The sequence below is a fragment of the Elephantulus edwardii genome, unplaced genomic scaffold, assembly GCF_000299155.1.
Source record: "Elephantulus edwardii isolate Elephantulus edwardi_28Jun2011 unplaced genomic scaffold, EleEdw1.0 scaffold00246, whole genome shotgun sequence".
Taxonomy (NCBI): domain Eukaryota; kingdom Metazoa; phylum Chordata; class Mammalia; order Macroscelidea; family Macroscelididae; genus Elephantulus; species Elephantulus edwardii.
In genome coordinates, this window is record NW_006399996.1 from 96574 (window position 1) to 117548 (window position 20975).

General features: G+C 51.8%; 3 protein-coding genes and 1 pseudogene across 6 annotated transcripts in view; 2 read left to right on the plus strand and 2 right to left on the minus strand.

Annotated features, from left to right (window-relative positions):
- The first annotated feature begins 4661 nt into the window (after positions 1 to 4661).
- Positions 4662 to 5740, plus strand: LOC102874797 (annotated as a pseudogene).
- A 3862-nt stretch (positions 5741 to 9602) lies between these two features.
- On the plus strand, positions 9603 to 13896 carry CHRNE (cholinergic receptor, nicotinic, epsilon (muscle)). The gene is made up of 12 exons (XM_006899067.1): positions 9603 to 9648; positions 9884 to 10026; positions 10141 to 10185; positions 10296 to 10405; positions 10537 to 10692; positions 11037 to 11137; positions 11445 to 11645; positions 11725 to 11839; positions 13107 to 13221; positions 13298 to 13484; positions 13560 to 13666; positions 13747 to 13896. The coding sequence occupies exons 1-12, from the start codon at positions 9603 to 9605 to the stop codon at positions 13894 to 13896; spliced, it is 1476 nt and encodes a 491-aa protein (XP_006899129.1).
- On the minus strand, positions 11985 to 12931 carry LOC102873994 (chromosome unknown open reading frame, human C17orf107). The gene is made up of 4 exons (XM_006899157.1): positions 12866 to 12931; positions 12540 to 12749; positions 12165 to 12443; positions 11985 to 12068 (listed from the first exon to the last, which is right to left on the minus strand). Exons 1-4 carry the CDS (start codon positions 12929 to 12931, stop codon positions 11985 to 11987), a joined length of 639 nt encoding a protein of 212 aa, XP_006899219.1.
- Positions 13897 to 14509: 613 nt separating the features above from the next.
- The window catches only part of MINK1 (misshapen-like kinase 1), a 73520-nt gene continuing 67054 nt past the window's right edge, over positions 14510 to 20975 (minus strand). For 2 of the 4 annotated variants that reach the window (XM_006899069.1, XM_006899068.1), the window contains exons 17-32: positions 20481 to 20566; positions 20221 to 20331; positions 19973 to 20085; positions 19678 to 19766; positions 19176 to 19339; positions 18697 to 18802; positions 18462 to 18599; positions 18166 to 18274; positions 17624 to 17791; positions 17385 to 17528; positions 17075 to 17209; positions 16414 to 16514; positions 16184 to 16333; positions 15942 to 16101; positions 15716 to 15855; positions 14510 to 15349 (exon numbers count right to left, since the gene is read on the minus strand). In XM_006899069.1, the coding sequence (XP_006899131.1) occupies positions 15266 to 15349; positions 15716 to 15855; positions 15942 to 16101; positions 16184 to 16333; positions 16414 to 16514; positions 17075 to 17209; positions 17385 to 17528; positions 17624 to 17791; positions 18166 to 18274; positions 18462 to 18599; positions 18697 to 18802; positions 19176 to 19339; positions 19678 to 19766; positions 19973 to 20085; positions 20221 to 20331; positions 20481 to 20566 (1998 nt within the window). In that variant the 3' untranslated portion in view covers positions 14510 to 15265. Of the gene's footprint in view, positions 15350 to 15715; positions 15856 to 15941; positions 16102 to 16183; positions 16334 to 16413; positions 16515 to 17074; positions 17210 to 17384; positions 17529 to 17623; positions 17792 to 18165; positions 18275 to 18461; positions 18600 to 18696; positions 18803 to 19175; positions 19340 to 19455; positions 19480 to 19677; positions 19767 to 19972; positions 20086 to 20220; positions 20332 to 20480; positions 20567 to 20975 lie in introns of all 4 variants that reach the window. The other 2 variants (XM_006899070.1, XM_006899071.1) reach the window with 2 other exon arrangements.

Genomic DNA, 20975 nt, shown 5'->3' on the forward strand with positions numbered 1-20975 from the left:
GGAAGGCCCTCTATGAGGTGGATTGATTCAGTAACTGGGATAATTGGGATGGGAGTGCCAGAGACAGTACGATTGGCACAGGACAGAGCGGAGTTTAGGGCTGTTGTACACAGGGTCGCTGTGAGTCGCAAGTGACTCAATGGCACATAACAACAACAACAACAACAATCATTGACTGACTCTGTCATGTGGATGGGTGGGAATATATGAATAGGGTGTGTTATCTTATCCACAAGGAAATTGGGCAGTCTTGCCATTAAATTGACAGATCCAGCAGTAGAATTGGAGAACCTCACCACCAGCAAAGAAAAAGCCAGAGTCTGCAATATGTCCTTTGGGGCAAGAGATTCTTGCCCCAGGCAGACCAAGGCCTGGAGGGATGGGCCATAGCAATCACAGCAGAGAACCAGAGATCTGACGTGAGACGGACTGCACCTTGGGACCACTCTCTCATAGAAGCAGAAGCAGGAGCCTTTGCCCAAGTTTGCTGGACAACGGGGGGAGCAGGGAGAGCTATAACTGACAGACTGGGAGCTTTGTAACATTGGCATAATGCTGTGAGGCTCAATGCTGAGGCACCTGCGAGCACATTCCAGATACTGTCTGGAGTGATTGTATTCTGCTACTAACCTGAATTATAGCATTTTTGCTTCCCTAATATGGTTCTGTGTGATCTATGAGCTACTGCAAGGGATTCTGGGCCCAGTAAAAGAGTAAGATTGGTGTTGGGATAAATAGAAAGAGGTGCAGGAGCGTGGGAGATGTGTCTGACCGCATGGAAATTGGTTTTGTGCTGTTGATGTTCATGGGGACAGTTTCCCTTTGTGGAGTTGGTAAAGGTCAGATATGGCCATCTCCACATAGCATTGCTCTTTTTACAGCATACATGGTAGCAACAGTCAAGAAATCAAATAACATTGCATTGGGCAAATCTGCTATCAAGGATCTCTTTCTTTTTCTTTTTTAAAAAACACTGTGTTGTCGAAATATACATAGCAAAACATTGAGCCATTTCTACATGTACAACTCAGGAAACAGAGTTGTGTTATCATTCTCACCCTGAGTTTTTATTCCTCTGTTTACATAAACTCGCTGTCTCCCGAGGTTCATATCTAATTTTTCAGCTTGCTTTTGTCACCTTGATCCCATATAGTTCTTTTCATTATTTTTTTAACCCATTTATTGTTGCATATTTTCCTCCATCCCTCTCTGTTTTCCCTCCCTGAGCCCACTTTGTAATGCATCTCTTGTTCCAGATTGTCATCATAGATACAATACCTAATCATATATTCCTCTCAAGGACTGCTTAAAAGTGCAAAAAAGCAAAGATGCCATTTTAAGAAATAAAGCATGAAGGGAGCTCTGGTGGCCTAGTGGCAAGAAGCTGCACTGCAATCCCAGAGGTATGCGGCTTGAATCCACCAGATGCTCTGCTGGAGAAGGAGGGGCAATCTCCTCCTGTACCAGTTAGATCTGATTTGATGGTACACACACACAAATAATAAAATAAAATAAAATTTAAATTAAAAAAAAGCATGCAAGATCTAATGTGTTATTGTTATGTGCCATCAAGTCACCTGAGACTCATAGCGACCCTATATACAACAGCCCTAAACCCTGCTCTATGCAAGGTCAAAGCTATGATAGTTTCACCTTAGTCTCCAAGAGACACCATTGCTCTTCAGTACTTTGGAGAGGTCCCTAACAGCAGACTTTTCCATGTCAATACGCCTTTTAATTTCCTGGCTACTGGTGCCAAGAGTATTGACTGTGGAGCCAAGCAAACTAAAGCTGTGAACAATCTCAATCTTTTCACCAACCATCCTGATGAAGAAGAACTAGTGCCTTTTAACTGATTGAGCTGCTGTCAAAGAACATTGAATATACTCTTCATATATTCAATATTGCCAAAAGAACAAGCAAATTGATCTTAGAAGTGGTGCCACTAGGGTATTCTTTTGAGGCAAGGGTAGTGAGACTTCTCAAATACTTTGAGCACGGTATAGGAGGGGCTAGTCCTTGGAATGGGACATCATGCTTGAAAAAGTGGACTATCAGCAAAGGAGAGGGAGACCCTCAATAAGATGATCGACACAGTTACTGCAAGAATTAATTTAAGCACATTGGAGATTATGAGGCTGGCACAGGATGGGGCAGGGGTCCCAGCTGCAGTTTAACTCGATAGCACCTGATTGCAATGTACTCTGTCCTCGCTCGGGCAAACCACTTTCCCTGCTCCCAGAGAAAGAAGGGGTGCTCTTATAATCCTCTGCAAAGGGGGTTCTCATCAGCCGAGTTTGGAGATATTTTCTCGAGAAGGGAGGGCACTGATGGCTGAAAAACAAGTCTGTGGGGCGTGGCTGCTAGAGGCAGCAACAGCTGTTCTGAGATGTGAGCCAGGAGCCAGTAGGTAAAGGGTGTGACTTCCTGTTGAACTGAGATCTGCGGGTCTGGCTGGCCCGTCAAGGAGTTCCCAGAAACAAAAATGTTGGACAGTTCACTAAGGCTCTATGTTGTTGTTGTGTGCCGTTGAGTCGGAACTTACCCAGAGCTGGCCCCCTGGCTGGTTTTCAGAGGCAGTTACTGGCATGGGAGGAGATTGCCCATCCTTGTCCTAGGGAGCAGCTGGTGCATTCAAACCATGTGCCAAGGTTCTATAGAGTGTTAATGATAAAAATTAAAAAAACACCAGGTCCAATTCACGGGCCTCTGCCCGACACCACTGACTCTCTGCAGGCAATCTTATCCCCACAGGCAACTGGAGAAGACTGTCTGCTAATAAGGCAATCAATGGACCTCATGGGTGGGCGTTCAAGACTTCCCCTGGGACTCCTCCAGGAGATTTCTGACTTCAAGAGAAGCTGAGTGGCAAGCTGGTGCCTGTGAGCTTTCCCAGTGGTCAAAAGGGAAAGCCTAGCTGGCGACTCCGCAGCAAGCAACAAGATGTACGCCAGAGAGTTAGAACCCAGGCAGCAATATGTGGATCTGAGGCCCAAAATATGACGATTTCTACTCTTCCCATGCCTCCCCAGTTAGTGTCCTAGATGTAGATTGTTGATCAGCTGTTGGTCGGTAGAATTCTCACCTTCCATGTAGGAGAATGGAGGTTCTGTGACTGGTAGTGCACCTTCAACTCAGCAGGCTCCGTACTGAGACGAACTAGGAGGAAAGGCCTGGCCATCTGCTTCTGACAGATCATGACCATGAAAACCCCATTTTCAGAATTCTACTCTAACTCATGTCAGGGTCATCTGGAGTCAGAATCAGCTTGACGAAAATTGGTTTTAGGGGAAGCTACACACTAGAGAGAGACACACATAGAGAAGAAGGCAGTTTGGTCAGAAGTCAAGCAGTGCACGGAGTTGACTGCAGTAAATGGGGGAGCGAGAGGGGCCGGCAGCTTCTTAAACCTGTGGTAAACCCACATGAAACCCTGCCTTCCTTAAGGCAACACAGAGAAGCTCTGTTTGTGGCAATCCAACCAACAGCTGCCATAGCCACAGATAATTCTGCACCCTTTTAAATGTTGTGGCATCAGTATCTGTTTCTAGGTCTCCCTCCTTCATAACAACTCCTCCTTGTTGAGTACCATCGAGCCAGAACTGACCTGTGGGTTCCGACTCCGGCAGGTTTTCAGAGGCATTAAATTGCCTCTGAGAGGGAGAAGACTGCCCTTCGTTCTCCCACAGAGCAGGTGGTGGATTCAAACCACACACCTTTGGGATGGCAGCACAGCTCCTTACCACTACACCAACAGAGCTCCCACTGACTCCCTAGGCTGTGTCTTATTTATCTCAGTCTTATTCAAAGTTACCTGGCCCCAATCAGGGGACCTTTATGTTGCGTGCATTTATCCCAACAACTCTAGGCCCAGACTCTACAGTCTATTCCAGAGGCCGTGAATAACCAGCAGCAGTCAACTCACGCCTCAGAACTGTATGAACGGGCGGACCCTCAGGGTCTGAACAAGGAATGATGAGGCGGGAGCAGTGGGACAGAGGCTCCAGGATGTGTGCAAAATGGACAAGCCACCTACATAGATGCCCTGGCTTGTAAGATGAAGGTAATGTTGAGACCTTTCCAAGAAGTTGGTATTGTTAGGTGCCATCATGTATGACCCAGTGACCCCATGAGCAATGACCCTGTCCTATCCTGTGCCAACCTCACACCTCCTAACACAGTAGAGCCCATTGCAGTTATCACTGTGTCAATCCACCTGGTTGAGGGTCTTCCCCACCTTTGCTGAACCTCCACCTTCCCTAGCATCATGTCCCTCACAAAGGAACAGCCCCCTCCTAGCAACGTGCCCGAAGTATGGGAGGCAAAGCCTCATCATCTTTGCTTCCAAAGAGCCCTTTGGCTGCACCCTTTCCAAGACATAATCTTTTATCAGTCCATGACATGTTCAGTACTCTTCCTCAACAACACAGCTCAAAGGCATCAATTCTTCTGTCATCCTCATTCATTGTCCAGCTCTCAGATGCATAGCAAGTGGTCAGAAAGACCATGGCCTCAATCAACTGCATCTTATTCTCAAACTGACATCATTACTCCTCAATATTTTGGAGAGGTCCCTAACCGCAGACGTTTTTGCTCTTTCTAAGAAGTAAATAGCCTGCAGCTTGCAGCCATCTCCACGAAAGTCACTCCAATAAAGGCTCATGATTTATTTCCTTCTGGAAGCTTCTGGCACCCTCCAGTCTGATGTCGTCCAAGTTATAGCCCGGCAGTGCTCAGCACCTCTTTTGCCCGTTGAGGAACTGGAGAACTGGAAATTTGTTGGTGAAGAAGGGTTCGATGTTGTGTGCCGGGAACAACATAAGAAATGGAGCATCGATTTAGCAGTCAAGATTGTGAACTCAAAGACGCTCTCCCCCAAGAGATGAAGGCCATGGTACACCTATGAAACTCCTATGTGCTGCTCTTGGTAGGAGACACTGAGCAACTGGAATGGGACAGTGTGTCAGGGCCAGCTTTGGTGACGCCATTCATGGAAAATGGCTCCCTCTCTGGGCTGCTGCAATCTTCTTGCCCTTAACCCTGCCCACTTTTAAGCTGCCTCCTGAATGAGATTGTGATGGGGATGTGTTACCTGCACAACCTGAACCCAGTCCTGCTAAACCGAGACCTTAAGCCTTCTTGTGTTCTATTGGACCAAGAGATCCATGTCAAGCTAGCAGAGTTTGGCTTGTCAACATTTCAGGGAGAGTCACTGTCAAGGGCAGGGTCCACTGAGCAAGGAGGCACCCTAAGTACTTGGCTCCAGAGCTGTTGGCTGATGTAAAGCAGAGGGTCTCATTGAGCAGTGATGTCTACAACTTTGAAACCTTAATGTGGGCAGTGATAGCAGGAAGCTGAGATCAAGGTCCAGACATCCGTGGTAACGACAGCAGTACATGATTATCAGGTCAGGCCCCCTCTGTTGGAACTACCAGAACCTGGGCCCAACACTCCAGGCTTGGAAGGGCTGAAGAAGCTAATGCTGTGATGTAGGAGTCCTAAACCCGAAGACAGGCCCTCTATTCAGGATTGTCAATCAGAAACCTCTAAAGCCTTCTCTCAGGTGCAGAACAAGATGGATGATACAGTCTTCATGTTAAGGAATTTCTTTCTGAGCACAGGAAGGACAGAAATGGATGCCTTGTGCTACTGGAATGATTCCACAGTTTCCAAGAGCCTGAACAGCCTGCACCTGGAGGAAGACCCAAGCCCTGTTCCTGAAAAATACGAGTCTTCCTAAGAAGACCATACAGGGAGAGCAGGTTCAGGATACCAAGGTAGTAGCTTCAACTGCCCAACTTCCCAAAACTTCAGAGCCCTTGCCTGTCAGAACCCAGATGCCCAATGCCCGCTCAGCTTGGGCTTCAAGTCCTGGGACTCAATGGTACCAGGGGTGATAGACACGGCATGAGCTGGTCCCACTGGGTCCCAGACCCAAATTCAATATCACGCCAGCAATCTATTGTCCTGTATGGGTGCCAGGATGTGCACATTGGAAACAATAACTGCATGACCATAACATCTAGACCTGTCCAGCTCACAAAGCATCCGGCACCTTCTGGCTTGGGCAGGGGCTTGAAAAAACTCCAAGGAGTAGGTTCTAAAGAAGGACCCTGAAGAGCGTAAAGCATGGTCTAGATCATGGACTGACGTAACTGTGGGGCAGTTGTACTAATGTGGCTAGTTGTACTAGCCTTCTAAGCTGCTGCTTGCTGCCTCATGTAGCCACCACTTTGATGGAAGACCAACAATCTGTGCACAAACTGACTTAGTGAATTGCCCCCAGAAAGAACAATGTCAATAAATCTGGTGGATTTTAACAACAACAACAAAAAAAAGAATATATCAAATTAAATGATGAACTTGAAAGTTCGAATGAAGTATAAAGTAGCACACAAGTGTTTAAGTTCATTGATAACCTCATGCAAGACTAAAAACTACATATGTGATCTTGGACCTCAGCCTTCCTATCCTCTTCTATACATCAGGATAATGGTAAACTTTATATGGATTGGGGTAAAGAAACAATGTGTAAGGCATCAAAAGTGCTAGGCCAACTCCTCCTATCCCACGAGGAATACCTAGGAAGCTTCTTTAAAAAAAACATATTCCTACCTCAACAACAATAGCAAAGTTCAACAGAGCAGCAAACAACAGATGCTGGTGAGGTTGTGGAGAGACTGGAACCCTTATTCACTATGATGGGAGTGTAAAATGGTGCAACGAGTATGCAAGGCAGTCTGGTGTTTTCTCAAAAAGTTGGAAATAGAAATACCATTTGACCCAGCAATTCCACCACTGGGAATATACGCTAAAGAAACCAGGACTGCCATCCAAATATATGTATGCACACCCATGCTTCTTATTGCATTATTCACAATAGTAAAGAGATGGAAGCAACCCAAGTGTCCATCAACAAATGAATGCATAGAAAAACTATGGTACATTCAAATAATGGAATACATTACACAACATGGGTGACCCTAAAGGATACTGTTGTGGTAGGTGCCATTGAGTTGAATATGACTCATAATGACCCTATCAACAGCACATCTGAACCCATCCTATCCTATGCCATTTAACACTTCCTGACACACTAGAGCTAATGTAGCAGTCACCATGTCAATCCACTTTATGGGTTATCTTTCTCTCCTTCATCCTCCCAAGCATCATGCTCCTCTCTAGGAATGTACTCCTGAACAGCATGCCTGAAGTATGTGAGATGAAGCCTTATCCTTGCCTCCAAAGATTACTCTCAAGTATCCCCTCCAAGACATATTTGGGTTTTTAGCTCTACAGTGCTCTTCTCCAACATAATAATTAAAAGGCATTCATTATTTGAGAAGCTAGACTCTATGAAGATGAATGTGACATCCGCATTGGAGGGAGAGTCATCAATAGCCTGCATTATGCACATAGCAGAATCTTGCTGGCTGAAAGTGAAGAGGACTTGAAGCACTCACAGCAGAAGATTAAGAAAGGCAGCCTGCAGTATGGATTGCATTTCAATGTCAAGAAAACAAAGATTCTTACCACTGGACTGATAGGCAATGCCATGGTGGATGGAAAATAGACTGAAGCTATCAACAACTTCATCTTACTTGGATCCACAATTAACACACTTGGTACGAACAGTCAGGAAGTCAGGAGACTTACTGAGTTGGGAAACTGCAGTTAGGGACCTCTCCAAATTATTGAGAAGGGCTGATGTCAGTTTGAGGACTAAGGTGCATCTGATTCAGGCCATGCTTTTTCTGATCACTTGCTATGTATTTGAGAGCTTGAGTGAAAATCACTGCATTCTACTAAGTGAAAGATCTCAGGCACAGAAGGATAAATATTGTATAATACCACTGTAATAAAACAGGACTGTCATGGGGTTGTTCTGGGGAGAAAGAAGGAAAAGAGGGGATAGATAATGAACATTGTATTGGAATAGATGAAGGAAAGAATTTTTTAAATAGAATTAGGCATTATTTACATGACAATAGTTCAGACTAGGAGGTGCATTGCAAAGTGGACTGGGAGATGGGGGAAAGGGAGGAAATTGGGCAACAATGATTTTTTTAAAAAGAAAGTTAACTGGGGGGGACTGTACAGCAATGAATGAATAAATAAAAATCCAATTTTTCTGTAAACTTTTCTTAAAATCACAATTAACATATTCTGGCAGGTACCAGCATTTTTCTAGATCAAGATTCTTCGGCAATGTTATGTGTTGTTGAATTGGAACTGACTCCTAGCTGACCCTCCAGTGGGCTTTCAGAGGCTGTAAATGACAGGGGAGATTACTCACTTTTTTCCAGCTCAGTGGCTGTTGGATCCGAACTATCTGCATTTGGGTTGGCAGGGCAGTTCCTTACCCACCAGAGGTCACTCCTTCGGAGTTAGAGTCTGTATTTTATTTTTTGGAATCTGTTTTTTAAATAGGCACCGGTGAACCTCTAAGGTGGCCCAAGAAGCCGACTTTAACGCTAAGTGCGAGGGAAGGGAAGCATTACCATCAGTGGCCACAAGGTGGAAGCAGAGAGAGGCGAGGAGAAACCTGCATGTCTACTGCCCACACTCGACTGGGACCTGGGAACAAAGTTGAGGGAAATCACAGGCCTTGTATTGTGACATTTGTCTTCTTTGCCAAATGCTATCTCTGCAATGCAAAGCCTGTATCATTAAATCTCAAAATGAACCAAATGCACTGCTGTGGAGCGTCAGGGCCGGGCACAACTGTAATACAAGGTTTCTGAGGCTGTGATCTTTACGGGGGCAGAGTGTCACATCATTCTTGACACAGTGCCTGACCGCTGCACCACCAGGGCTCCTTGCGGGTCTTATCACCAGGTCTTCAGGGTGATGTGCAAGAAGTCCTGGCGAACATGGCCTCCATAAAACCCAACTCAGAGTCGCTGCCATTGATTCAGTGACACTCCACCGACTTTCCAAGGATGTAAATCGTGGTTGATGGAGATTGTCCACCTGCCTTGGAATCTAACCGCCAGAGTCACTCAGCCTTTCGGTTCACAGCACAACTCGCCAGGGACAGCCTGGAAACCTGGTGGAGAACGTCCCCTTGTTCTGTACGATCACTAGGAATCACTAGGACTCCATTGCATCCGGTATAGTTTCAAGGGGAGAATGCTTGTTGCCAAACTCTGTCGGCAGGAGCTGCATTTGTGTGGCCCTGGCCAGGCCGTGAGTGGTGATGACATGCTGTACAGGTAGGTAGCTGTGTGAGGCACAGATGAGTTCAGTAGGCAGAATCACCTCTACAGGGCTTTTTACTCAGATGACACCAGCGTGTACCAAAAGCAGAGTCTGTGTCATCCCTTACAGGCAGGGTTAGGGTTCCCAGGGTTACTGAAGGACTCAGGAAAGCTCAGATCTGTAGCTGAGGGGTTGGCTGAAGATCAGGAAAAGGCTGCTGGGATGAGGGCACACGGGGTGGAGCAGTTGCTTCTAGAAGCAGCCAGAAAGATGTCCTTGGCTGCCAGCAGGGGTGGGCAGAGTATTAGGTGACAGTCCCCTATCCCAGCCCGGAACTAACACCCTCCTCCCCAACACACAGCATGCAAAGCTCAGAATAACCCTGAGGCCCAGATGGCAGGATGGCAGTGAGTTTGCTCTGCGCCCTGCTCCTCTTGGGGCTCCCAGGTTTGGATGTGGGTCGGGGGCGGGCATTCAGATACATAGAGAAATAAAAGGAACAAGGGCAAAAGCAGAGACCACCACAGGAAATCAGGCCATAGTGCTCGGTGCACAGGTTTAATGACATTAACGCAGGTGGTGCCAGACACTAGAAAACACAGCCTGGGTTACTGAGACACAGTAGCCACCTGTGCAGACCCAGTGGACAGAGAAGAGACCCCCTTCTCCTCGCTCTCCACAGGCAGCAGTGAAGGGAAGAACCAGGAGCTAGATCTTTATCACCATCTTTTTGACAACTATGATCCAAAAAGCCGACCAGTGAGGGGGCCTGAGGACACTGTCGCCATCAATATCAAGGTCACATTGACCAATCTCATCTCACTGGTAAGCACTGCCTCTTCCCAGAGGCCTATCTCTGAGTCCCAAATCCCACTTGTTGCCCCAATGCTGCTCTGGCCCTGAAATCCCACTTCAGTTACCCCAATTTCCTGTCTGCAGAATGAGAAGGAAGAGACCCTCACTTCCAGTGTCTGGATTGGAATCGTGAGTCAAAGGCGAGGGCAGTCTTAACCAGGGACGTCTTTCTCCCAAACTCTCTTGTGGCACGGGGTGGAACCCACAGGGCAGAAGTCCTTCTGTCCCTCACTCTTTAGGATTGGCAAGATTACCGACTCAACTATAGCAAGGAAGACTTCGGGGGCATAGACACCCTGCGGGTCCCTTCAGAACTCGTGTGGCTACCAGAGATCGTGCTAGAAAACAAGTGAGGACAAGGCCTGACACTGGACCTGGAAAAGATCAGAGGCCTGGGGGCTAGGCTGGACCCAGGAGGGGCGGAGGGCCCCTGGAGGATGGTGGCTCAGATTTTCAAATCTTGATTCCCCGGACCCACAGTATTGACGGCCAGTTTGGCGTGGCCTACGACGCCAACGTTCTGGTCTATGAGGGCGGCCTCGTGAGCTGGCTGCCCCCTGCCATCTACCGCAGCACCTGTGCGGTGGAAGTCACCTACTTCCCCTTCGACTGGCAGAACTGCTCCCTCGTGTTCAGGTGGGAAGAGCTATCCAGAGGACAAAAGCTGTGGGCGGCACTTGGGGCGGGCCGCCCAAGTCAGGCTTGCACAAGGGAGGTGACTGAAACTTCTCCACTGGGCGGGGCTCTAAACTCCCTGAGCATTGGAGGGAGGGGCTTAGGGAAAAGGGGTGGGCCTTGGAGAGAGGGGTGGAGCTTCAAACGCCACACCTAGCACCTCGTAGGGAGGAGCGGAACCGCACCAGGGGCGTGGCTTGGGCAAGGGGTGGTGTTTTGCGGGGGGCGGGGCTTGTGTGAAGGGGCGAGGACTCAAACTAGACTCCTACTGCGTGAAGAGAGGGATCTGGATCCTTGCTCCACAGATCTCAAACATACAATGCCCAAGAGGTGGAGTTCATTTTTGCTGTGGATGACGCTGGCGAGACCATCAACAAGATAGAAATCGACACTGAGGCTTACACTGGTGAAGCCCCTTCCTGCTTCGCAAAACCTGGTGCTCGTGAGCTTTCAGAGTAGGACTAACTCAGATCATCAATACCAGGGATTGACTAAAAAATTACCTCTTTCCCGAAATCATTCTCTATTGTCAGACTGGCCGTGCCACCCCTCAGGAGGTCTTTCCTTAACTTTCTACCCAAAGTGCCCCCATCCTGCCCACTTCACCCTAGTTGAGACAGATCCATCCTCTTCGGCTTCAGTCAGGTGAGGCTGGAAGGTAGCGCAGGGCTCCCCATCCTCAGAGCGACCTGATGCCCCCTCCCCCTTTGCAGAGAATGGCGAGTGGGCCATAGACTTCTGCCCAGGGATGATCCGCCACCACGAAGGAGGGTCAGCTGACAGCGTGGGGGAGACTGACGTCATCTACACGCTCATCATACGCAGGAAGCCCCTCTTCTACGTCATTAACATCATAGTGCCCTGCGTGCTTATCTCCGGCCTAGTGCTGCTTGCTTACTTCCTGCCTGCGCAGGGTAAAGAGTCGCCCCAAGCCCCAGCCCCAGGCTGCTTCTGGAGAGGCCAGTACCAGCTCTAACCGGGTGCCCCCTCCAGCTGGTGGCCAGAAATGCACCGTCTCTATCAACGTCCTTCTCGCCCAGACTGTCTTTCTCTTCCTAATTGCCCAGAAAATCCCTGAGACATCTCTAAGTGTGCCGCTGCTGGGCAGGTAAGTACTGACCCAGCCCCAGCAGTGACCTCTCCAAGAGTGTGGGCCGTAAGGGGAGGCGCCTGGGGCGGGGCCAATGAGGGTGGGGCGCAGAAGGAGACACCAAAACCAAAGGGCTCTTGGCAGCTTCAGGGCTTTATCGGCCTTAGAGCTGGGATGGTGGTGGAGTCTCAGGTCCTTCATCCTCTGCGCTGCTGGTGGATGCTACCTTGAGGTCTCCTGAGTGTCTCTGATGGGGGACGGTGCAGCTCAGCAGTTCTGCATGGCTATGACCACCACCACCTTCTCCTCCTGGGCCTCCTGCCCCCTCCCACGTCTCACTCACGTGTTCCTCTGGGGATCCGAGACCCAGCTGGTGTTGACACTGTTGCAGGAAGGAAGCTGACTCCTGCAGACCTCGTCCAGACAGGCATAGCCAAGCCCCCTGAAGGAGGAGCCGGGTGCTGGTGCCAGCCGCAGCTCCTGCCTGTCGTGCCCCCTGCGCTGCGACCTGGGCAACCCGGGCCAGCGCTCCACCTGGATCTCCAGAGTCTGAGGCTGGGTCCAGGTCGCTGGTGCCACTGTCCAGTCGCCACACCTCCTGTTGCAGCCACAGGGCTGAGATCTGCAGTAGGGGTGCAGAGCTTAGTGGAGATGTAGAGGTGCCTGCTCTATTGCCTACCCCCCACCCTATCTTCCCATCTCCTCCTCAGCACCCCACCTCCAACAAGGTGGCACCGAAACTTAGGACGCTGGCCGTGGCTTCTCTTAGCACCAGCCCTAGGGTGGGATCCGGGGTGGATGGCTTCTGTGAGTTCTCCGATTCTTGCAGCTCCAGAGACTTCATTTCTCCAAATTTCTGCTCCAGATATTCATAGGCTGCAGTCAGAGCCAATTCCAGGGATGATAGAAGTGGGGGTTGGAGGGCCACCTGGAGAAGGAGCCAGGAGAGTAGAGTCCTTGGGTTTAAGGGCAAGGGTCATGTGGGGAGGTGTGGAAACCTACCTAGACAATCTCAAAGTGCCATTACCAGGGTGGGGACCTCACCTCGGTGGAGCTGTGGAAATGGTAGACCCACAGCAGGGTGTCCAGAGAGCTGGGGTTCCCCTTCATGGCTGCTCCTGGAGGGAGGGGAAGAGCAGGGGAGGCGCCAGGCTCTGCAGATAGGGACCCACTAGGGACATAGTTCCAACCTCTGTGTTGAGAAAAGTGTTTATGAGGTCAGAGGACAGGCTGTGACATCCGTTGAGTCGAGATACTGTGACATCATGCATCCTGGGTTCCTCAGGTACTTAATTTTCGTCATGGTGGTTGCCACGCTCATTGTCATGAATTGCGTCATCGTGCTCAATGTGTCATTGCGGACACCTACCACTCACGCCACGTCCCCGCGGTTGCGCCATGTAAGCTTCGAGTGGGAGGCCCTGGGCGGAAAGGCTGGGAGTTCCTCACCCACCACACCACCTGGTCCCGCCTCAGGTCTTACTGGAACTGCTGCCGCGCCTCCTGAGCTCTGGGTCACCTCACGAGGCCCCCCAGGCCCAAGAGACCCCGAGGCGGGCATCCTCTGTGGGTATCTTGCTCCGCGCTGAGGAACTGATCCTGAAAAAGCCACGGAGCGAGCTAGTGTTTGAAGGGCAGCGGCACCGGCATGGGACCTGGACAGGTGAGTACTGACTTGTGGCCATGGTGGTCCCCTACAGGGATGAGGTGCTTCTGATCCACTCCATGTTCTCACCAGCTGCCCTCTGCCAAAGCCTGGGCGCCGCAGCCCCTGAAGTTCGTTGCTGTGTGGATGCAGTGAACTTCGTGGCCGAGAGCATGCGAGAGCAGGAGGCTGCTGGCGAGGTGGGCCTGCAGAGGACCTCTTGGGTCGCCAACCTATGCCAGGCCCCCTTTTGTAACAGTGCTGTGCCCACTTTCCTCAGGAGGTGTCTGACTGGGTGCAAATGGGGAAGGCCCTGGACAACATCTGCTTTTGGGCAGCGCTGGTGCTCTTTGGAGTGGGTTCCAGCCTCATCTTCCTTGGGGGCTTCCTCAACCAGGTGCCCAGACTGCCTTTCCCCCCATGCATGTAGACCTGGACCCATGCCACCACCTTTACCTTCAAATCTCCTCCAGGAACTTTGGAAAGAACAAAAGTGATCATTTCCTACAGCTGGTAATAAACTTTATTTTGAATTCTCGAGGGATTGTGTGTGTCCAGGTATGTAGGTCATATGACCTTGGAGGGGTCAGCAGAAGGGCCATCCTCCAGAAAGCAAGACTCACTCTCAATTCAGCCCTGGTGACTTCCCACATTTCCTCAGACCCCACAGCCCCTCAAGCTCTGGTCTAGTGGGCTCCTAAACTGTGTTACCCATATGACAGCTCAGCAGTGGAGACCCCTTGCAAGATTTACCCACAAGGCAGCTGGAGCCCAAAGCCCTATTCTTGCCTGACTGGAATGAGGGGGACAGACCCAAAGCCCTTCTATGTTGCTTGATCACACAGCCCTGAGGGTACTGGCTGTGGATGTCCTGCCCTCTGTTAGTCATTTCCTCTAGGTTTGTCTTGGCTCAGCAGTGGTTCACCCTACTCTTTTTAGAAAAATTCAGGGCACCCTATACCCACCCTGCCCCCTCTCTAACTCCCTAGGATCTCCTCAGCCAGCATCAGGTCATGAAACAAAGAATAAAACGGGGCTAGAAATGGTGGGAGCTGGTTGAATTGTCTTTATTAACAAACGGGATTTCCAAGGCCACTACATTGAGAAGGGGTGGGGTGGGAGAGGGGCTACTTGCTGCTCACACTATATACAGATGCAAGCAAGAGGGAGGGGTGAGAGCTCCCAGTTCCCTCCCGCCACCAGGAAAGGCTGAGGCTAGGAGATGGGGAGTGGAAAGAGGGAATGTTTTGGCTGGCGGGGTCCCCTCTCCATTCCCTGGGGCTTGGGGGGAGGGAAATCATTAAAGTGCTTTCAGAAAATGAGGAAATGGTCCCTGCCCCTGCCTGGAGTGGCTGGTGACCCCCCCTAAAACCTAGGGCCCAGTGACCCGCCCCAGGGTCTGGTACATTCAAGGGGGGAGCCGGCTCCCCTGACGTGCAAATGAAGGGGCCCAACGCCCTGCCCAGTCAGCAGCAGTGGGAAGGGGTCCCAGCCCACTCACTCTCCTCTCAAGGAGAGGAAAGGTGGGAGAGACTGTGCCCACTCAATGCCTGGTAAGGGGAAGCTATGCCTGTCCCCAGAAGATGGAGACAGGCACAGTTTCAGGGAGAGAATATGTTGGGAAAGAGGATGGTCACGTGATCACAAAAGCATCAGGTTGGAGGTCACGTTCCCAGCAGACTCCAGTGAATCAAACCAGTAAAAGCAAAAGCCCAGGGAAGGGAAAGAGGGGCGGCCTGGGAAGTCTGGCTGTTAGGGGAGAGCTGGGTCCAGTTGGGGCAGCCCCAGCCCAGGGCCCATCACCAGTTCATGATGCAGTTACGGTTCAGAGTCATGAAGTAAACTTGGCTGCTGCCCCCGGATCGAACTGAGGCAAAAAATACCTGGGGTGGAGTAGAAAAAGAGGTCACCAGGGTCTGGGGGCGGGTGGAGGGTTTCCACAAGTAAACTGGAAGGAAAGAGGAGAGAGTGCATGTCTATAGAAAAGAGCAGGAGAAAGACTGCAGAGTGATTTCCAGGGGCTGCCCACCCTTGCTTAAGGCTGGAATGTCTGGACAGGAGGGTAGCTGCAGGCCTGGGAGGGGGACCAAGTAGAGCACTAACAGTGCTAACCTCATGCTGTGTTCTGCTCCCAGAGGCCCCTTCCAGAAGACAGCAAACCATGCCCTCCCCCAAACTCTACCCAGGGACCTGGTCATGGGAGTTGACCCAACTAAGAACAGGGGCCTTACAGGGGACAAGCCTCCCACCTTGTCGTTGCGCTCACAAAGGAACTTGAGCCTCTGGGCTCGTTTGTGCATGAAGACTCCGTCCAGGTGGCCAGTCTCGACAGAGCGGATTTCAATGGCTTTCTCGCCCCAGCCCATTATCTGGTTGGAGCAGATGTAGGCTGCAGCGAGAACAGTTGAGGGGTAAGTGAACAGATTGTGGTCTAGTCTCATTCCTGGGCAACCTCGGGGTGGGCACTTCACTCACCCACAGAGGTGGGCATCTCTCCCCATTGGAGCACCACATCCTTGATGATGCGTCCGTACGTGTTGACGTACACGCCCTCATCCTCGTAGCACAGCAGCATCTCCATGCCATCAGTGTTGGGGAGGAAGATGATGGCATGGGGTGTGATCTGGCTCTGGATCTGGGGGAGGAGAAGGTGTGCTGGTGTCCTGTATCTGGGGCCACATCAAGGGTGCCGCTCCCTCTACCCAACCCGCACTTACGTGTACAGGGATGTAGATGTCATAGCTGTTCCCCGAGTCAACGTCCACTGCGTGGAAGCCGGCACTGGAGCCATAGATGACCTTGAGCCGCTGGCCCTCCTCCACTGTCAGGTCGACCAGCAGGGGGCGGTGTGGGAGGTCAGCAAAGGACTGCAGGGAGAGAAGGGCTCAGCCTGCAGAGGGGTGGGAGCCCCTCCAGATGCATCGGGGGAGGGTGGGGCTGGGATTACCTTGAAGGCCATGAATTTGTGGTATGGTTTGGGGGCCCAAGCATACACCTCCACAGAGCTCTTCAGAGCAATGACCAGGAACTTGATACGCTCGTATTTCACTGAGGGCAGAAAAGAACAGAATTTTGAAGACCACGCCTCAGAATTTGTCACTGCCTGCCCCAGGTCCCCAAGGTCTCTAGCCACAATACTTTTTTAGGCACTAAGCCTAGACTTTCTCAGGATGGCAAAAGATGGATGCCTTTCAGCTGTGGTGATGGAGAAGAGTGCTGCATGTCTCCTGGACTGCCAGAAGAACAGACTGTCTTGGACAAAGAACAACCAGAATGTTCCTTGGCAGCAAGGATGCCAAAGCTTTGTCTCACATACTTTGGGCATGTTGCTAGGAGAGGCTATTCCTTGGAAAGGGTATCATGCTTTGAAGGGTGGAGTGTCAGCAAAAGGGAGGAAGACCTCCAATGAGATGGACTGACACCACAAAGGGCTCAAGTGTGTCAGAGATGAGAAGGACAGCACAGGACAGGACAAGGCTCAGATCTGTTGTTCACAGGCCACCGTGAGCCATACTTAATAACATCTAATAACAAGCAGCAGCCTAGACATTCCTTGTCAGTTTCTGCCCACAAGCAAGGTGCCTCGCCCATCATGGTTCAAGCCTCACCGACGCGATAGTGACCGCAGCCTTCCATGTCCCCCACAGTGGTCCAGCCCTGCTTCTTCTCCACTTCTGGGTCATTGTGCAGAATCTTGTTCCGGAGCCATGACAGGTAATATACCCGCAGTTTATTCCTTTTCCCTGAAAGAACACATACACTCCTTTCCTTGCTGAGGTCTATCCTTGGCTCCCCATCATCCTTTCTCTGCTGACGCCACCTCCCGGCTCCTTGCCCTCCTCCTGGGCAAAAGAAGGTGACCGACAGGAGAGGAGCCCTCCTGGGCACTAGCTTCCACCACGTACCCCACACACTGACCTGAGATGGTGATGAGCAAGTTGAGTCCTTCCAACACGTCCATTTGCTGGAAGCGCCGTCGCCCAATGAGCCCGTACACCTTGCCCTGCCCACTTCGGTCCAGCAACATCAGCCCATTCTCCGTGCCCACCAGCAAGTTGACGCCTGCAATAGCAGCCCTCAGGCAGATCAGAGACCCTCACCTGACCTAGGGCATGAGGGTCATCCCAGAAATCATTGACCTCCCAGCCCAGCCTTACCCCAGAGGGCTGCACAGAGGATCTCGGAATTGAATCGCTTCTTGTACTTGCGAATTTCAGGAGTTTCACTGTGGGCCCGGGTGTTGGTGGGATTCACGTTGACCACGGATCCCTTCCTCACGTCATACTGTAGCTGGTCGAGCCGACTTCCCTCTCCACCCACTAAGGCTGCAGGGAAGAGGAGAGGAATCTGGGTTACAGCCCTCTACACCTTGTCTCTTACTGTCCCAGGCCCCTATTTGGCCTTAGCTCCTTAGATTGTTCAAAAAGAAAGGAAATGACTAAAGAACAGCCTAGCTATACAGAGAACTGGACAGAACACTGAACTTATACTCAAAAGTTTGCTGTTCATTAATTTTGAGCTTTTGGCTATTGGTCCACTGGCCAATTGGAGCACACCTCCTTTTTTGCTGAAGGGATCTCCAGAGCCTTCCTTGCTTCCATACAAGGGCAGTATGACAATGGTACCTTGTAAAGCATGTCTTCAGGACACCTGTGTACCCCTCCAGCCACTCCCCCACAGACCAGGTCTCTGCCCTCACCTGTGATAGGAATAGTATCCCCGTTGCCTCCGGGCTGATAGATCCCAAGATCGACAAACATTGTGAACGAGCTCTTGCCAGGGGCCTTCACCAGTCCACGAGACTGGTACTATGGGAGGGCAGGCACTAGTCAGGTAAATAGGCAGACCTGGGCAACTCCACCCCATGCTGTTCCTAGGCCCCAGCTCCCACACTGGGAAAGACTGGTCCACCTTGGTTACCCACACAAAGCCTCCCCAGAAGAGCCCCCAGGATCCCTGCCCTCTTCTCCCATGAGCCTCTGCATTCCCACTCACGTCATTGCTGCCATCCTTTGAGGGGGGACTCTGGCCTTTGCTGCTCTCAGTGGGTGAGTGGCTGGGCTGAACCACATCAGGCAGGTTTGTGTAACCATTGCTGTCAGCATGCAGCAGGTTACGCTCCTCTTCAGGGGTCTAAAGGAATAGAAGGGCAGGGCTGGCATTGAGGCTGAGGTGGGCATGGTGAGCACAGTGGGCAGTGAGAAGAGAGCAGCAGGAGAGGGTCACTCACACGCTGGACCACCATGGTCCCTCCCCCGAATGGGGTCTGGGTCCCAGCTATCTCCTCAACATCATGGACCACCATAGTGCTAACACTGTCTGTGTCTCCATCGCTGCTGTGGAGAAAAGGAGGTTACAGGGCCCTCAAGGTCCCACCACCACAAAGGTCCGCAGGACTAGAACTTTCCATCTCTCCTCATAGTATGCCATGCTCAGCCCCCCAGAGAGAACTCGGGTCCACTCTGATAGCTGCCTCGTATTTAGTACCTAGGGAAGGTTGGCTTCACCAAGGCCCAGATGTAGCTGAGGAAGCCTCCTCCACCCTGCATGATAGTGGGAGGTCACATAGCACCCACACCTGCTCCCTATTTGGGAAAGTGATCCACCCAGAAGTGAGGTCAGGGTTCCCCACTCTGAAAGGGGACCACTTCCCTCAGTTTCGCCCCAGAGCAGCCCCTCCTGCTCCAACTCTGCATCTTGGGCACATACCGGCCCCCAGGGGTATCCCTGCTGCCCTCAGATGGCTCGCCTTCGCCTTCCTCCTCGTCTTCCTCACTGCTCTCCACCTCCTCGCTGGACGATGAGTAGTCCATTGCTTTCTTTGGAGGCCGGGGAAACTCATCCAGGGTCCGCTCCTTCAGCAGCACAAAGTCCTTTGGGGCAGGTGGAGGAACGCATGAGGTGAAGGGAAAAGGGAACTTGGTTGGTAAGCCGCTAGGGCCAAGGATCAGCTAGGAGAGGGCTCGGAAAGCAGGGCCCTTGCACTAACCTCACCAATTGCTCGTTTATAGCTCTGGGGGGCCGAAGGGGAAGAAAAGCAGCCAGAGGGAAGCAGGAGAGAGGTTAAGAGAGGTTAGTCACGTGTGAAGTGTGGCCCAGCTGCCCCAGTCCTTCCCTCACCCAGATGCAGGAGTCCCTGCCCTGATGCAGCTCTGCACTCTGCCCCAAAGCCCTGCACTGGATGAGGGACCCTGCCCGTCCCAGGACTCACTGCGGGGCGTCCGGGCCGGGAACGGTGGTCATCGGGCTTGGCTTTGTTCCCAGGGGAGAGCACAGGGGAGCTGTCCAGTTTTGTGGAAGCTGGGAGAATGAGTGGATGGAGAGAAATCACTGACACCTGGAGTGGAATGGACCTCCAAGAGCCCTTCGGCCGAGCCTATGCCCCTGAGTTCATGCTAGCCAGGACTCCACCTCTGCCTCAAAAGTATCTGTGCAAAGAATGCCACAGACAGAAGCCATTAAGACTGTGGCTATCCCCACATGACTGCTCTGTGGGGTGTACTCACCCCCAACACGGTTCCGTTCCAATGAGCCAGCTTGGGGGAGGTGGCCATGTGAGGCAGGGAGGACGCTGTCTGAGCGCTCCCAGCCAGGGTCGCTTCTCCTGAGGTCCGGGTTACTGTGGAGGCAGAGTCAGGGTCAGGAGGATCAGGTGCTCCCTGTCCTAGGATGCTGAGCAGCACTGAGGGATCCATCACCAGGGAAAGCAGGTGGCAGAGTGAGGGGTGGGGGTGTGTAGGAACAACTCCATTACCTACTGGCGTTGGGCGGGCCAGGGGCTTGAGCAGGGGGCCCTGGAAGCTTGGGGGTCCCCCGCTCAGCCCGCCTCTGCAGGTAGATTTGCCAGGCGGAGTTGCTGCGAGGTCTGCAGAGCGAGCACAGGGGCCGGGGCGGGTGGGGTGGTGGGGGCTGAGGTAATGGAGCTGGGGCTTCCCACCCCCGAGTGGGTGACCTGGGGGGCTCCCCACCAATCTCCCACTCCCTAGGCTGAACCCAAGTGCAGCCAGTGGTTACCTGGCACGGACGGCCTGTGCCGGCCGGGACGCCCCGGCTCCACTGGTATTAAGGGCAGTGGCAATTGATGAGGTCCTCTGAGGCACCTGACAAGAGACCAGAGATGCCAGTGACTCAGTCCTGGGACCGTGCTGTGCGGTTCACACCCAATCCTCTGAGTGCCGCTAAGTGTTCTCTCTGCCCTTGTGAGGAAGCACAGTGAGGCTCAGAGAAGCGCGTCAACTTGCCCAAAGTGATGAAGCTGGGAGATGGCACCACTGGGTTCTATCCCAGGAGCTCTGGTAGTACAGTACCCGGCATGCTGCGGACTAACTAAAAGGGTGATTGTTCAAGTTTACCAGATGCTTCTTTGGAAAGAGATGACCAGCGCCTGTTGTTGGGGTTTCCCGAACCCTCTGGGCATTTTCTTCCTCAACGCCCCCACCATAAACGTCAGCTGCTCGCCTACCCAGGAGACTGTAACCCTCTCACCTTGGGGCCCCAGCAGATGCCTTA